This window comes from Hemitrygon akajei, chromosome 11 (genome assembly GCF_048418815.1).
Source record: "Hemitrygon akajei chromosome 11, sHemAka1.3, whole genome shotgun sequence".
Lineage (NCBI taxonomy): Eukaryota > Metazoa > Chordata > Chondrichthyes > Myliobatiformes > Dasyatidae > Hemitrygon > Hemitrygon akajei.
This window is the reverse complement of record NC_133134.1, coordinates 41,792,332-41,808,843: the sequence shown is the minus strand read 5'-3', so window position 1 is coordinate 41,808,843 and position 16,512 is coordinate 41,792,332. Positions and strand designations below refer to the sequence as shown.

General features: G+C 36.9%; 1 protein-coding gene across 6 annotated transcripts in view; it reads right to left on the bottom strand.

Annotated features, from left to right (window-relative positions):
- LOC140735527 (uncharacterized) overlaps positions 1–16,512 on the bottom strand; it is a 119,935-nt gene that overhangs the window by 5,839 nt on the left and 97,584 nt on the right. For 5 of the 6 annotated variants that reach the window (XM_073060707.1, XM_073060709.1, XM_073060708.1 and 2 more), the window contains 5 exons: positions 12,826–12,918; positions 10,665–10,745; positions 5,193–5,300; positions 2,065–2,186; positions 568–690 (listed from right to left, as the gene is read on the bottom strand). In XM_073060707.1, the coding sequence (XP_072916808.1) occupies positions 568–690; positions 2,065–2,186; positions 5,193–5,300; positions 10,665–10,745; positions 12,826–12,918 (527 nt within the window). The remainder of the gene's footprint in view (positions 1–567; positions 691–2,064; positions 2,187–5,192; positions 5,301–10,664; positions 10,746–12,825; positions 12,919–16,512) is intronic. The other variant, XM_073060711.1, reaches the window with a different exon arrangement.

Genomic DNA, 16,512 nt, shown 5'->3' with positions numbered 1-16,512 from the left:
GTTAAAAGGCTGTTATCACTGTAGTGCGAGGAGCAGACCCTAATAGAACAAAGTAGCTTGGCTAAATGGAGGCAAATCCATTCCATCATTTCATGTGAAAAGATATGGCTGATTTACTTGTAGAGACTCTACAAAATGAGTGTTCAATGTATTTCTCATTGAAAAATGAGATATGGATGAAAAGTTCATACCCTCTCAAAAACCCTGAAGGCACTAAACTCTCACAAGGATACAGCCCAGAAGAAATCATTTGCCCAATATTACATTTTACATAGACAGGGAATCAATTGATATTCACTAGTTGTTCAAAATGGAGTTGGCCATTACTCTACACATGAAGGAAATTATAATGCAGGGAACCATAAGTTAATTGTGGAATTTAAAACTTGGGGCCTCAGAAGAATTACTAATGCATCCAACTCTTGAATTCAAGAGAAGCATCTTTATTTTTAACCATTGAAAATCATGTAGACTATTAAGTTCTACAGCATTGTAACAAATACTTATAGATTTTTGATGCTACTTTTAATGTATGATGCAGTCTTTATAAACAAGATAAATACTCACTCATGCCATGCCTCCACAAGAACATTAAGCACAGGAATGCTCAGAGATTGGATAGTAGTTTGTTTAAAGGACAGAAAGAGGGTCACAAGGTCAGAGACATAGTTGGCATCATGACATTTAACCCTAAAAAAGTTAGAAGAAACACACTTTAAAAATACTGTTTCCAAAGAAATTTTGACAACAGTTTTAGTAACAATCACGGGAAAGTAAACTTGACAATACTAAGGTCAGGCTGCTAGTAACAGTGGGATATTTTAAAGGGGAACAATAAATTTCTGCAAAGGAATTAAATTGAATGTCTCTCAAAAGGACTTCACAGCAAATGAGATTGCAAATTGTTGAAAATGCTTAATTTTACTAAGGCAATTCTATCCAAATTGAGCTTCATTTGCCTGCTCTGAGATTTTCATTAGATAATCAGTGTTTTGCATGCAATCTCAAATGAAATTCTCAGTAACCAGGACTACAATTACATTTTGATGAGAGAATTTCATCAATGGTCCTCAAGGTCAGTGTTTATGAGGATACAAAAGCTTTTCACAAGATACTTTAGCACTAAGCATAAAGAACAATGCAACAACTCACAGTAAAAGGGAAAGAGTTGTGTTAACCATATAACTGGGCGATTAAGTAGTACGTATATTGAAAATGATTACATGTTAAAGGTCTGAAACATAAAAGCTCGTATGTATTCACAGACGTGCTCACTAAATGTACAAAATAGTATTATATACAGTTTCAATCATTAGCACGGGGAAGTCAAGATCATGCACTGTAACAAATCATGCAAGACAGAGTTACGTTGGTTAGGTGGGGCTGGTAGGGGTCAATATTTTAATAATATTTGGATAGGTTTAAAATATATGTGACAGCCTGGCTTCACACTAGCCATCTACAAGCTCACATTGGGGGAGGGAGAGATGGTACAAAAGGAATGAAGTAGGAAAATAGAGCTAACACTTGTTTGTTGATAATACCAAACCAAATCGGAGGAAGGAAAGGGTAAAATTTGTGACGTTTCTAAGTTTGCAGAATTAATTGATTTGGAATTCAACTGAATTGAGTTTCAAGAAAATTGGCTTACACATAAATGGTAAAGCCAATCAGTAGGGAGTCACCTGGAAATGAAGACAATTAATTTCTAACTCAGATCAACAAGAAATAGACAAATATGTTAATCAGGACTGGATGGGATACACAAATTGTTATGCACCCAATTTTACATTTGATATCATTGTGATTGCTACAGCGACGTATTGCAGATAATATTATCACAGTTGATTTTATTTCCCAAGTGATATTACAGAGTTTTAAAGTAAATGAATCAATATTCTAAATCAGTAATATTCAATGCCATATTTATAGTATTTAGTAATGTACATCTCTCATAGAACAGATTTTGCTGTTCAACAGTTTTATTCAACATGACCATCTAAGAAAGAGGTTGAGTTGACAAACATCTAGATCTATGACTTGCAGAGGAAAAATCTTACTTACACATCAATCATCATGCTTCTGTGTACATAAATATTGTTGCTCAGAATGGCACAGAAATGATGCAAAATGTCCTCTTTCGTGCTTAGGCTGTCGAACAAGAGTTTCAGAGCCCAGAAATTCTTCTAAAATTATCACAAACAATATTAAATCAGAATGTAGTTTAGAATTTATTTCAATGTGGTACTTATCTATAAAAGGATATCAGTTGGTTTCAATTATCAGCTATGCCAGCATCCAATCCATGAACATCAGCAAGGTGACAGAAGATGTTATGGACACTGCTATCAAGCGAGATTTACAGTGCCTTTAAAAATTATTCTACAAATTGGTCTAAATATATTACAATTATTAAACACAAAACAATTGATTACATAATCACCCATCCCCTTCAAATCAGTATTTTGTAGATGCATATTTGACAGCAATTACAGTCTTGAGTCTGTATGGATAGTTCTCTATCAGCTTTGCACATCTGGACACTGCAATCTATCCCCATTCTTCTCTACAAAACTGCTCAAGCTCTGTCAGATTGCATGGTGGTCATGAGTGAACAGACCTTGTCAAGTCCAGCCACGAATACTCAATTGGATTGACATCTGTACTCTGACTTGGCCACTCCAGGACACTAACATTGTTGTTTTTGAGCCATTCACGTGTAGCTTTAGATTTATGCTTGGGTCATTGTCTTGTTGGAAAACAAATCTTCTCCCAAGTCGCAGTTCTCTTGCAGACTGCAGTAGGTTTTCCTCTAGGCTAAAATAATTTCTCCAGAAGGTGGTGAATTTGTGGAATTTATCACAAGCAGTTGTGGAAGCAAGGTCATTAGATATATTTAAGGCAGAGCTTGATAGGTTCTTGATTGGACATGGCATCAAAGGTTACGGGGAGAAGACTGGGGAATGGGGCTAAGGAGGGAAAAAGATCAGCCATGATTGAATGGCAGCAGACTCGATGGGCCAAATGACCTAATTCTGCTCACATGTCTTATGGTCTTGTGGTCCTGACTCACCAGCATTGATGTGACATGTGGAGTGGACAAGAGTGGCAACAAGACCTCAAGTAATGTATTCTGAGGCTCTGCTTTAGACTATTCCAAAGCTTCTTGACAACCTTTCACAGTCAGTGGCCTTTGAACTTACTTTAAAATGCCTCTTGATAATTACAGATATTTAAAAACTATTCAGGGGACTTAACTTTTATCTCCTGTTATTTTTTAAATTAAAGCACCTAAAAGTGCTGGACATGAAATAAATATTAAAAATGAAGTTAAATAGTTTAAAGTGAACAGACTTGCTCTGGGTAGACATAAGGTTTGGGGACTTTGAGCATCAGGCCTGGACAGCAGCTAGATCCAGCTGATCCAATATGATACTGGATTCCCAGGAAATAAAGCAATCAACAAAAGAACTATTTCTTTTGCTTTCTCCTTCAGATCTTCTTGGGTGTAGAATTAAAAGGTAGTGAGAAAAGCCACAGCAGGTAAAGGGAGTAGTACTCAGTTTCAAAGGAGTTGAACTTACTTAAATTTAGATGGAGTAAATCCAACTCCTTTCAAGCAATGAAACTACTCTTGTTTACCTGGTGAGACTCTACCACAAATGGCAGTTAATTTGCACATTGACAGGACAAGTTTGTCCAAATTCCATGCAAAAGTAAAGAGAGTCATGGCAGAAAACAGAAATTAAATTGAAGCTTTTAAAAACAGTTCGACCTGTGTATATTTACAGTGCACCAGTGGCAACCAATTAAGACTGGATACTGTACGTGATCAGTGGATCACTTGGTAACTCATGGCATGCATGTATTTAGTCAGGCTGGCATTTCATTCAAATGCTGCTCCTGGCATTGTCTTCCACATCCCTCCCTCTGGTATTTACCACTGTATTACCACCCGATGTGGTCTGCCCTGTACATAGGACTCAACGAGGCATCGCTAGCCAGTGAAGATGACTGATCTGTGGGACACATCTTCCAACTTCGGCATAAGGCTCCCCAAGGTGAACTTTACAGGACTGATGTTTGGATATACATGTGCCCAAACCAGCTGTCTAGATCTATCAGTTGAGTTTTATTTTTATTCTTTTTGTTGTTTTGTCCAAATGATTTGTTTGACAGATTATTTAAGTGGGCAGTCCAGATTTACAGTTGGTTTAGATTCACAGAATTAGAAATGCCCAGATAAAGAGAGCAGCCTCATCTTCCAAGGCGAACTTGATGGATTCTTCAGAATTTTTAATCAGCTTTTCTACAAGTGTGGCTAAATGGTGGGAGGGTGGAGGTGAATGGGGCTTTATGATAATGAAAAGTTTTAGAACAAGAAGAATGACAGCAGAGTCTAAGGCACACAGTCCCTCTGAATACCTCCTGTCCAGTATTCCCCTCTCATCACCCGTTCAAATTGTCCTTAAGACGCACTTGCTTTCTCATTGGCCATTCTGCTAACTCAAATCAAGGGTTGTGTGGCACCTTCCTTGGAAAAGGTAGAAAGATGGCTTCTGAGTTACAGGACCCTGAACTTGTGGGAACTCACCCAAGAATAAAAGCATTTAAACCCCTAAAACAGCGAGACACGTTGTCCAAAATAGCAAGCAATTGCCATGTAAATCATGTCCATATACCTATTGGGTGAACATGAAATCAAGACCTTTGTTCGAGAAGTCAATAAAGCACTAGCTTCTGTGAAGATGAAAGCATTTGCTAGGTAAGAGATGATCAGGCAACAGTTCACAACTTCAACATGTAGTATATACTGCATATCTGATGGCTACACTGCAAAGTGGGAAGAATGCATTCTCTTGTCCCTCAGGGTTTAAAAGGATCCAAAATCAGTCAATCAACCAGACATTCTACTAAATCAGCAGGCCACAAATTCTAGGCTAGTTGATTAGTGACAGCTGGAATGTTTAGAAGAAAAAAAAGACCCAATAACAGGTAAAATTAATTAGGACATCAATTTCGTAAAACTGAACTGTAACAAATTGATTAGCAAGAGAAGAAAAGCAACAGCAATGGGCCATCACTATGATCTTTACAGTACAACTATCAAACTCCACCAATGCATTTTGGAAAAGGGAAGACCAGTTTCAAGAGAAGTAAAGTGCTAGTTACAATAATCTAACTATTCTTACCCCATAAGCCACAATTAACGGCAGAACAATTTTCATCATAGAGATATTCTTATGCAACATCTGCACAGCAGCCACTGTTACCAGAATCAATGCAGATTCCCAACAGAGCTGCAAACAGAAACATCTTGTATTAGTGTTATTCATCCAAATCTTCATGCATTCAAAATAAACAAAATTATATATGAATTTTAGGGTTAAAAATTCCATACAATTATAAAACATATGTGAGGGTTGCATGAGCTAAGTGTACAAATTAACATCAGTATGCTATATTTCAATTCCAAAATTCAGTTGCTTTCTGGAAGAAGACAGGACAGCTCTTGAAATCATCTCACTTATCATGATAGCAATCTCAGTGGTGCAAATTGGTCAAGGCATTCAGCTGTGAACTGAAAGGTTGGTGGTTTGAGACCACCCAGAGATGTCACTAATCCGGCAGCTTTAAAGCACATACTACCAGCCTCTAGGACATCTTCTTTCATGCTGTTATAAGACCATTGAACAAACTTGATAAGATGGACTCTTGATCTCACAATCTACCTCTTCATGGCCTTGCATTTTATTGCCTGTCTGAGCCACTTTCTCTGTAACATGTGACAATAATAATCAATTCACCAATTTCTTAACATTTCCTATTTGCTCAATCTCCAGGACTTGAAGTGGCTTTCTTGTTTTTGATTATTTCTTCCAGAAGCATGGATGGGGAAATTGTGGCAAATAAACATGTACAATAATGTAAGGAACATTTTAATGAAATTACTGTCCATACCTGGATATTGGCAATGATGAGATAGTTTAGTTCTTTTTCTTTTTCCAATATTTATATTGAATTTCATATACATAAAGACAGAGTTCATAAGGATACTTATTATAAATCAAAATAAGATAGCACAAAATGCACTATATATAAATCATAGTGATACAATCACAGTATCCCATATTAATGACCTATCAGATAAAATAAATTGAATGATGAAATACATTAGTATGGTTAATTATATTATATAAGAAAATCTATGCCCCCTACCAAGACAAAGCTGGTTGGAGAAAGAAAAACAAGAAAAAAAAGAGTACTTTACCATATAGTTTTTTATAATAATAGCCCAGATCTATATTATAATAACAATTCAAAGATTTTTTAAATAGTTCAGAAAGGGTCCCCATAACGTTTGAAAATCTTGGTTAGAATCGGAAATCAAACAACAAATCTTCTCTAGATTTAACCATGACATAACATCACATAACCATTGAGCATGTGTGGAGGGGAGCAATCTCCATCCATTTAAGCAAGATCGCCCTCCTAGCCATAAGAAAAATAAAAGCCATTACCCACAATTGAGAAGGCTCCAAAATTATAGTTCTTTCCTCAACAATACCAAATAAGGCAGTTAAAGGATTGGGCTTAAAACTAACTTTAAGAAGTACAGAAAAAGTTTGGAATACACTTTTCCAATACCTTTCAAGGCTCGAATATGACCAAATCATATGAATTAATGAAGCCTCTCCATTATTGCATCTGTCACAGTAAGGAGATATATCTTCAATATAGCAAGAGAGCTTGTCTTTGGACATATGAGCCCTATTTACTACTTTAAATTGTAGGAGGGAATGACGAGCACATAATGATGAAGAATTAACCATTTTGAAAATAACCCTCCAGGTCTCATCAGATAACCCTAACCCTAACCCTTTTCCCAATCTTTTTAAATTTTATCTAAAGAAGATTCTCAATCCCGATAATAGACCATAAATATAAGAAATTGAGCCATTTTCAAAAAATTTCAAATTAAAAATTAGATCTTATCCGGGCTAGTAGGAAATATATGTAATTTAGATCTTAAAAATCTCCAATCTGTAGATATCGAAAAAAGTGGGTATTAGATAGGTTTTTATTTCACTGAGAGCTGCTCAAAATAAGAAAGATTCCCTCAAACAAACAGATCCTGAAATCGTTTAATGCCTAATCTATCCCATTCTCTAAAAAACAGATCGGTCATAGATGGTTTAAAAAAATTAGAAAAAATAGGACTGGAAAGAGAAAATCTCAATAAACCGAAATGTTTTCTAAACTGTAGCCAGATCCTCAAAGTCTGTTTAACCACCAAACTTTCAGTTAATTTATTTACAGATAAAAGAAGAGAGGATCCAAGAAGAGGAATAATAGAAAATTTCCTAACAGAATTGGCTTCCAAAAAGACCCATATTGGACAATCCTCACAATTAATATAACCAGAACGTAAGATTTTGTATGTTAATTGCCGTAAAGTTGGGTAAAGCAAAACTACCATTCTTATTGCTTTTTTGAAGGTGGGCTTTATTTAATCGAGGTTTTCTGTTCTTCCATATGTAGGAAGAAAGAATCGAATCTAGAGAATCAAAAAAAAAGACTTAGGAATAAAAACAGGTACAGCTTGAAAGAGGTATATAAATTTAGGTAAAATATTAATTTTAATAGAATTGATTTGACCAATCAATGATAAAGAGAGAGGCGACCAATCAGAAAGTGACTTTTTCACATAATTCATTAAGGTTAAAAATTTTTCTTTGAATAAATCTTTTTAATTCTTAGTGATTGTTACGCCCAAATATGCAAATTGTTTTCTTACCATTTTAAAAGTTATTATCGGTTGATATCAAATTATTTAAAGAAAACAATTCACTCTTATGTAAATTCAATTTATATCCTCAAAACTGACTAAAATTAGTCAGTACTGTAAACGAAACAGATAGTTTAGTTCTTAGGTATCTAGAATGACACCTTGGAATTTAGGACATTTTTACGATAGCACAAGTTTTTAAAAAGTTTTGAGCAGTAACTGAATGCAACTAAGATATTCTGACTTGATCAATAAATAATGAAGACCTTTTCTCTCCATATATAAAGCTAGTTTGGAACTGTTAATTTTATGACCAAGCAGTATGATGAAGCAGAAAAGGGTGACATTTAGCAGACGTAATGTTGACAGTGCAGTTGTAATTTGGACTAAATTCATAAAGATTAGAGTTTATGTTAAAAACTGAAGCAAAAAGAAAATAAATGACTGTAAACTGATAACAAATCTGCAAGGAAATTCTACAGGTACAGAATATAATGAAGTAGTAGCATAATGACGGAACTGATTAGGGACAAAAGGAGAGAGATCTAAGAGAATGCAAATGATGGAATTTGGAATGAAAAAAACTGCTGGAGGAGCTATGTCTGTGGGGTGGGGTAGGTAAAGTGGGGGGGGGGGGGCAGGAATTACCAATGTTCCAGTGCCGAATGAGAGGGTGATGGTGGAGACTGAGGCTGGAAGGTGATACAAGGATGCAAAGGCCAGATTCTCTTAAGCAAGGTGAAAATGGGCACCATAAGGGAGAGATGGAGAAGCAGGTATGATGGGTAAAGTGTGTGTATAATGGTACAATGGAACGAGAAAAGGTGAGTTGGATTGTATGGAATGATTGCAAATAGATTGGAAAGAGAAAGGGGAATAAGGGAGGTAAGGGTAACTGAAATTAGAAAATTCAATATTCATACCATTGGGTATGAAAGGGAATTGGGCAGTGCTGGGCTAGATGCTGAACCACTGGAACTTCTGAATAGTTGGATAGTGGATTACCAGTGTCTAACTATATCCTTTATGGTTTCCTGTTATTATTTCCTTATAATCTCCCTACTACTGTTGTCAGGTAGACAGGTTAGTTGATCCCCATTTCCCCTCCCCATTCTTTCTAAATTGTGGGGTCACACTTGCTTTCCTCTATTTCTTAGGGTCAATTCAGTAATTAATGTTTGTGGACAATGATAACCAGAGCATTAATCTTCTTTCAAAAATGAGGGATGGAGATCATCAGGTTCTTCAGCTTCTCATCTCACCAACTACTCTTGTGTTTTTCTTTAATACATGATGATACTTATCCAGCTTTTCTTTCTCAATCAGACTTAATTTTCTGGCATCTTTTCCTACCTCTGTCCATAAAGACTGACAAAATGCACTATAAAACACTGAAGCAACACACACAAAATGCTGCAGGAACTCAGCAGATTAGAAGGTGTCTATGGAAAGGAATAAACAGAGAAATTTTGGGTTGAGACGCTTCATCAGGATGGAAAGGAAAGGGGAAGAAGTGAGGGGGAGGGAAGGAAGTACAAGGTGGCAGGTGATAGGTGAAACCGAGAGAGGAGGAAGGGGGAAGTAAAGAGCTGGGAAGTTGATTGGTGAAAGAGATAAAGAGCTGGAGAAGGGGGAGTTTGATAGGAGAGGACACAAGACCATGGAAGAAAGTGAAAGGAGACGAGCACCAGAGGAAGGAGATGGACATCTAGCACATAATTCTCTGTAACTTCCGCCACCTCCAATGGGATCTCACCACCAGGCACATCTTCCCCCCACCCTACTTTTCACAGGGATTGCTCCCTACACGACTCTCTTGTCCACTCTTCCCTCCCGGCACTTATCCTTGCAAGCAAGAAGTGCCACACCTGCCCCTACACCTCCTCCCTCACTGCATTTCAGGGCCTTACACAGTGAGGTGAGGTGACACTTCATCCATGAGTTTGTTGGGGTCATCTACTGTATCTGGTGCTTCCAGTGTGGCCTCCTGTACATCAGTGAGACCCGATGTAGACTAAGAGACACTTCACTGAGTACCTATGGTCTGTCTGCCAGAAAAAGTGGAATCTCCCAGTGGCCATCCATTTCAATTCTACCCATTCCCATTTCAACAGGTCAGTCCATAGCCTCCTCTACTGCCACGATAAGGCCACACTCAGTTTGGAGGAGCAACACTTTGTATGCAGTCTGGGTAGTCTCCAACCTGATGGCATGAACACTGATTTCACTACTCACATTCCCATCTTCCTCTCTCACCTCAACTCCTTACCGGCCCAAAACATCAACTGCTTACTGTTTACTCCTCTCCAAAGATGCTGCCCGCCCTGATGAGTTCCTCCAGCATTTTGTGTGTGTTGGTTTGGATTTCCAGCATCTGCAGAATTCCTAAGTCTGTAAAACTTTGATCAGAGTATTTGGAAATGCTGATTGCTTGGAATCTGGCTCACCAGGTCTGGTTCCTGCACTCCTTTTCCCACACACACCTGGTTCTGCTGTTTCCTGCACTCCCTTGAAATATGCTAAGTTCAGTGGAAATTTCATTAACCGCTTAACAACTTTTCAAAACAAGAGCAAATTAAAAGAGTTCAGTACTAATACCTGATGAAGGGTCTCGGCCCAAAACGTTGACCTTTTACTCTATTCCATAGAAAATGTCAGGCCTGCTGAGTTCCTCCAACATTTTGTGCGGGTTGCTTAAAAAACCTTTGCACAGTTTCTGCTTTCCACACATCTAGACCTATAACACTCAGCATTAACTAATGATAATTTTTGTTCCCCATAGGATTGTAATTGCCAAGAATATTGTTCTTTAATAAAATCCCTGATCTCAGAATCTACTGTAATATGCAATAGGAAAAATTATCATTTTACCTACCGCTGAGGAAAATGGCTTTGGCAAGCCCACTATTCCATTCTTCAGATCTTCAAGAACTGATGCAGCAAGAACAGCAATGTTCTGAGAAGAAATTTTTTTAAAGATTAATTGTGAAAGGAAGTTGCTGAAGCATTTTGTTGAAACACAGCTTTACAGACACAATATGGTGGCAATTAACTTAAGATCTTAATGGTAGCTTAATCTGACTGTTCCTCAGTGATACCTTCCACTTTTGGCATCTAAGCAAACCGATGTACATAACACAGAAACAGATCCTTTTAGCCCACCTCGTTCAAGCTCCGCAATACCTTTTTGCACTAATCTTATTTGCGCACATTGGGCGTGTATACCTCTACTCTTTACCTATTTCTGCACCTGTCCAATGCCTTTTAAATATTATAACTACTTATATTAGCCTTTAGCTCTTCTGGCAGCTCTTCCCAGATAATTCTTGCACTCTGCTCTTACCCCCTTACCCCTCAGACTTCCTTTAAACATTTTTCCTCTCACTTTAAACCGTGCTCTATAGATTTGAGAGGACTAGAATATAAAAGCAAGGATGTAATGCTGAGACTTTATGAAGCACTGGTGAGGCCTCACTTGGAGTACTGTGAGCAGGTTTCCGGTCCTTATCTTAGAAAGGATTGCTGAAACTGGAAAGGGTTCTAAGGAAGTTCACGAAAATAATTCCAGGAAGCATAACATATTGTGTTGTGCTTCAACCTCTGAAACCAAATATATTAAATGTTTTTCACTACCCTATCCACCAGTGTCGTCACATTCAGGCAGTAACGGATTTACACCAAGGTGTCTCTGTACAGCTTCCAATGTCTCTGCTATTTATATCCTCCCAGAATTTAACTTCTCAAAATGCAATACCTCAACTCTCCAACTGATCAATGTCCCGCTGTAGCTTTTCATAATCTTCTTCACTATCTATGACTCCATTAATTGTTGTGTTGCCTGCAAACTTACTAATCATACAGCCTACATTCTCATCCAGTTCATTTGTATAGATTTACAAACAAAAAAGGTCCCAGTACTGATCCCTGCAATCCATTTGTTATAGATTTCTATTCAGAAAAATACCTATTCACCACTACCCTCTGCTTCCCAGCACCTAGGCAATCTTGAACCCAGTTCACCAACATGCCTCACATCCCTTGTGCCCTAACCTTCCAGAGCACCCTACTGTACACATACTTAATTAGTTCATATAGACAATAGCTCTGCCGCGTTCATCAATCTCCTTGGTTACCTCCTCAATCCGATTTGTTAGACACAATCTCTTTGCACAAAATTGAATCCTAATTAATCCCTGCATTTCCAAGTGAACATAAATCCTGTCGCTAAATAATTGAAATGGTTTTGCATCGTCCTTTGAACTAGGGTACCCATCAAGCGGGAAAGCCTGAACTGACTCCAAATCCAAGTTTTTCCTGCAGGAAGCTGCATTCTCCTATGTGAAAGAGTTGTGTCAGCCCATAAGTTAAATTTATGTATTGTTTACATAGCAAATAGCTCAGAAAAACTGTTTTGTCCTGATATAATAGCTGACATTTGAATATGTAAAGTTGTCAGCACTCCTCAGCCCACAATTTTGGTATAAACAGAGGAATATGTATTATTTAACATTTCCAATGAAAATCTTACATTAAATTGAATTTAATTTGTAGTTAAGTAATGACATCAAGACGTCTTTATTATAAGCAACAATGCAAAGTTCTTAAGTGCATAGTCTACTAAAGCAAAAAGAATACTTATGAAGTCCTTTAATCCTTTGTTTATATCTCATTGCTTTTAAATTGAACAAGTTGTGCTTTTTGATATTTCCATGTCAACCAATGTCAACAATACATAATTTAAAAAATCAAATGCTTAACCAGAAAATATTTTCCTTTTGATGTTTATGTTGATATTTTGTTGTGTGTATATTGGCTGCTGTGTTTCCTTGCATGACAATGGTGAAAAAATAAAAGACTTACAATTATAAATTCACTCATAGGATATCTTGGGCATCAAACATATCTTTCTGAACTTTAAACCATGTTTGTAAAGTAGTTAATATAGTAGCAATTTGCGCATGACAACTATTTCTATATTTAATCAGTGATTAAAACATTATCAATTTACTCTAGTTTTGTTACTGGGTGTACTTTACTTTCACAAATTCAGGTGGTGGCACTTGTGGCAGTTCACTTTCCATTGTAAAATCATTGCAGTGAATTTGAATCAGTCTGCTCCAGCAATAAACCTGAAAGAACCACACAGACATAAATCATATATCATTAAACAGAACAGCTATAACATTTGTCAGTCTGTTAAAAGTTAAGACTCACTTCCGGTAAGATGGCGATTGTTTAGCTGCTCCGAACTTTTGCTCCTTTATTCTTCTTACCTTTGCACTATGTGTCTCCCTTCTTAAACCTTAGTTAGGTATTTTATTCGTACTCTTCTACCTGCCTGCGAACATATCTATCTTATAATGGCTACCAAAAGTACTAAAACCGGGAAAAAGGAAACTTCTACGGCTTCGCCGGCTGACATTCTCGCTGTTCTGGAACAACATCGACAAGATACTTTAATGGATTTTAGAACTGAATTTAGAACTTCTTTCAACCAGCTGAGTGTCAAACTGGATCAGATTAATGCTAGAGTGGATGATCATGCTGAACATTTATCTCGCATTGACGTAACTTCTGAAGATTTAAAACGCCGTGTTCAATATCTTGAAACTCTCTGCTCCAACCTAGAGAAGAATAGCAAACTTTTTTCCAAAATGGTGGATCTTGAAAATCGGAGCAGACGTAGCAATCTACGAATTCTTGGTTTGCCAGAGGCCACCGAACAGGGCTCTCCCATTGAATTTGTTTCCAAGTTTCTCTGTGAGATTTTCGGGAAAGAATTTTTTCCGACTCCACCTGAGCTTGAAAGGGCACACAGGATCTATGTTCCTCGAGCAATTCTGGGTTCCCGCCCACGGCCGATTATTTTATGCTTTCATCAATACCAGGTGAAAAACCGTTTGATGATGGAGGCATGCCGCAGAGGTACTTTTGCCTTTCAAAATACGGTCATTCGTTTTGTGGAGGATTTTGCCCCCCAGGTTCTGAAGATGCGTGCTGAGTTTAAAGGTGTAATGAAAGTGCTTTTTGATCGTGGTTTCAGACCCTCTCTCCGAAATCCAGCCGACCTTCGAATTACGCTTACTATTGGAGATTATAAGTGGTTTAAATCAGTGAAGGAGGCTGAGGCGTTTGTTGGAAGTCTTCCGGCCACCTCGTCTTCTTCGGATCCGGCCTGACCTTCTAAAATGGTTGATAAGTACTTCTCGAAGTAAAACTATTTTTTCCGAACTCAGACTTTACTTGAATAATTCAGTCATTATCTATTGAAACTCTAAGGGCTGTAGTCAATCTCTCCCTGGACTTGGGTTTTTTCTAAATAGATAATTTAAGTTTAATGTTTCCCTGCGAACTTTTAGATCTTACTTGTGTAATCTATTTTATTTTTGTATAACCTTATCTATAGAGAACTACAATTGTCTTTAACTTGTTTTGGAGGTTTGGAGTTTTTATTGAAGGCCTCCCTGTTGGTTGATTCATAGTTTAAGTTTTTTTTTTCTGTAAATGGTCGATAAGGACTCTCGTTGAATTTTATAATTTCCCCCTTTTCTCCCTCCCTTTTTTTTTTCTTTTATTCTTTTATAATTTTTCGTGGGTAGGTTAGTTTCAGTTTTCTTCTGATTTTCTTTGTATTAAGTTTTATACTTCTGTTGAAGTTGTTCCTATTTATAATTCTGTTTTCTAGTGCATAAATTAGTTATTATTTACTATATTATTTATATGGAACTTTTGTTAACGACACAGAACTGGAAGTCATACTTGGGTTAATTTTTTTGATAGAGCTAGCTGCTTTTTTAGGTAGCCGTCTAATTTTGGGTTGCGAGGGGGGGTGCATTCTCCAGTTCCAACACTACTCACTGTTTCTTTTGTTTTCCTTTGTTATTCAGGACATGTCTCTGTTTTGATTCTACGGATCTATGTTTACATTTTTGCTCCCAGACTGTTATTGTACTGCTTGATTTTTTATATGCCTGCTACCTTCTATGCACTAACAATTGATAATGGTTAATTCACTTAAATTTGTGAGCTGGAATGTAAAGGGATTGAATCATCCTGTTAAAAAAAGGAAGGTCTTCTCGCTTATTAAACAACTCAAAGCTGACATTGCTTTCCTTCAAGAAACTCATATTCGTAGTTTTGATAATTCTCGGCTTCTGTCAAGGTGGGCGGGTCAGCATTTTCATTCATCCTTTGCTGCCAAAGCTAGGGGGGGTCTCCATCCTTATTAATTCAAATATTCCTTTTGAACTCCATAATAAGATATCTGATACAAATGGCTGTTTTATTATTGTTTCTGGTAAATTATACAATACTAAAGTTGTACTAGCAAACCTGTATGCTCCCAATTTTGATGACGTTAATTTTTTTGAACGTTTTTTCTCCTCGCTACCAGATTTAAACTCATACTCTCTTATACTGGGTGGTGATTTCAATTGTTGGTTAGATCCTAATTTGGATCGATCGTCCTCTGTTACTAGACAACTTACTAAATCTGCCTTAGCTATTCACTCTTTTCTCTCTAATTATGGTATCTCTGATATATGGCGTTTCCTTCATCCCACTGCGAGAGACTATTCTTTTTTTTCACATGTTCACCATATCTTTACTAGAATTAACTACTTTTTACTCGATAATCAACTTATTCCATTTGTCTATTCTTGTGACTATCAGAGTATACTGATTTCTGACCATGCCCCAATTACTTTGTCTTTAAATTTTCCTGGTCTCCCTCAGAGGAATAAACACTGGCGTTTTGACTTGACTTTATTATCGGATGATGATTTTCTAAAATTTATTAAGGATCAGATAACCTTTTATTTTAACACCAATACATCATCTGAAATGTCATCCCAGATTGTCTGGGATGCCATGAAAGCATACTTGAGGGGTCAAATAATCTCCTATACAGCAAATCTTAATAGAAAGTCCTGTGCAGATCGATTAGACCTCATTAATCAGATTAAAGAATTGGATCAACTGTACGCTCAAACTAAGAATCCTGAATTATACAAGAAGCGTGTAGAACTTCAAACTAAATTTAATCTTCTGTCTACTCAACCTGTCGAACGCCAACTTCTTGAAAGTAAGAGTCGCTTCTATATTCATGGTGACAAATCTGGTAAATTTCTAGCCAATCAGCTGAGACGTTCCAAAGCCAAACAACATATTACAAAGATCCGGAAGGAGAATGGAGACTTTACATCGGATCACTTAGAAATCAATGACGCATTTAAAAATTTCTATTCTCGACTTTATTCCTCTGAATCTTTGAATGACAATATCTCTGTTGATCACTTTTTAAATAATCTGAATATTCCTTCGCTTTCATCTGATTTTAAAGCCAAACTTAATGCGCCTATATCATCAAAAGGAATATGTTTTGCAATTTCTGCATTGTCTTCAGGGAAATCTCCTGGACCTGATGGGTTCCCTGTAGAATTTTATAAATCATTCTCTTCACTTCTTTCCCCTCAGTTATTTTCAGTATTATCTGACTCGTTTAATTACGGTAAATTGCCACCCTCTTTTAATGAGGCATCTATTATTCTTTTATTAAAAAAGGGTAAAGACCCAACAGAGTGTTCCTCGTATAGGCCGATTTCTTTGCTTAATGTTGATGTTAAAATCTTGGCCAAAGTTTTGGCCTATAGATTAGAAACTGTTTTTCCCTCTATTATTTCTGATGATCAAACTGGTTTTATTAAAAACCGTCTTCCTTTTTT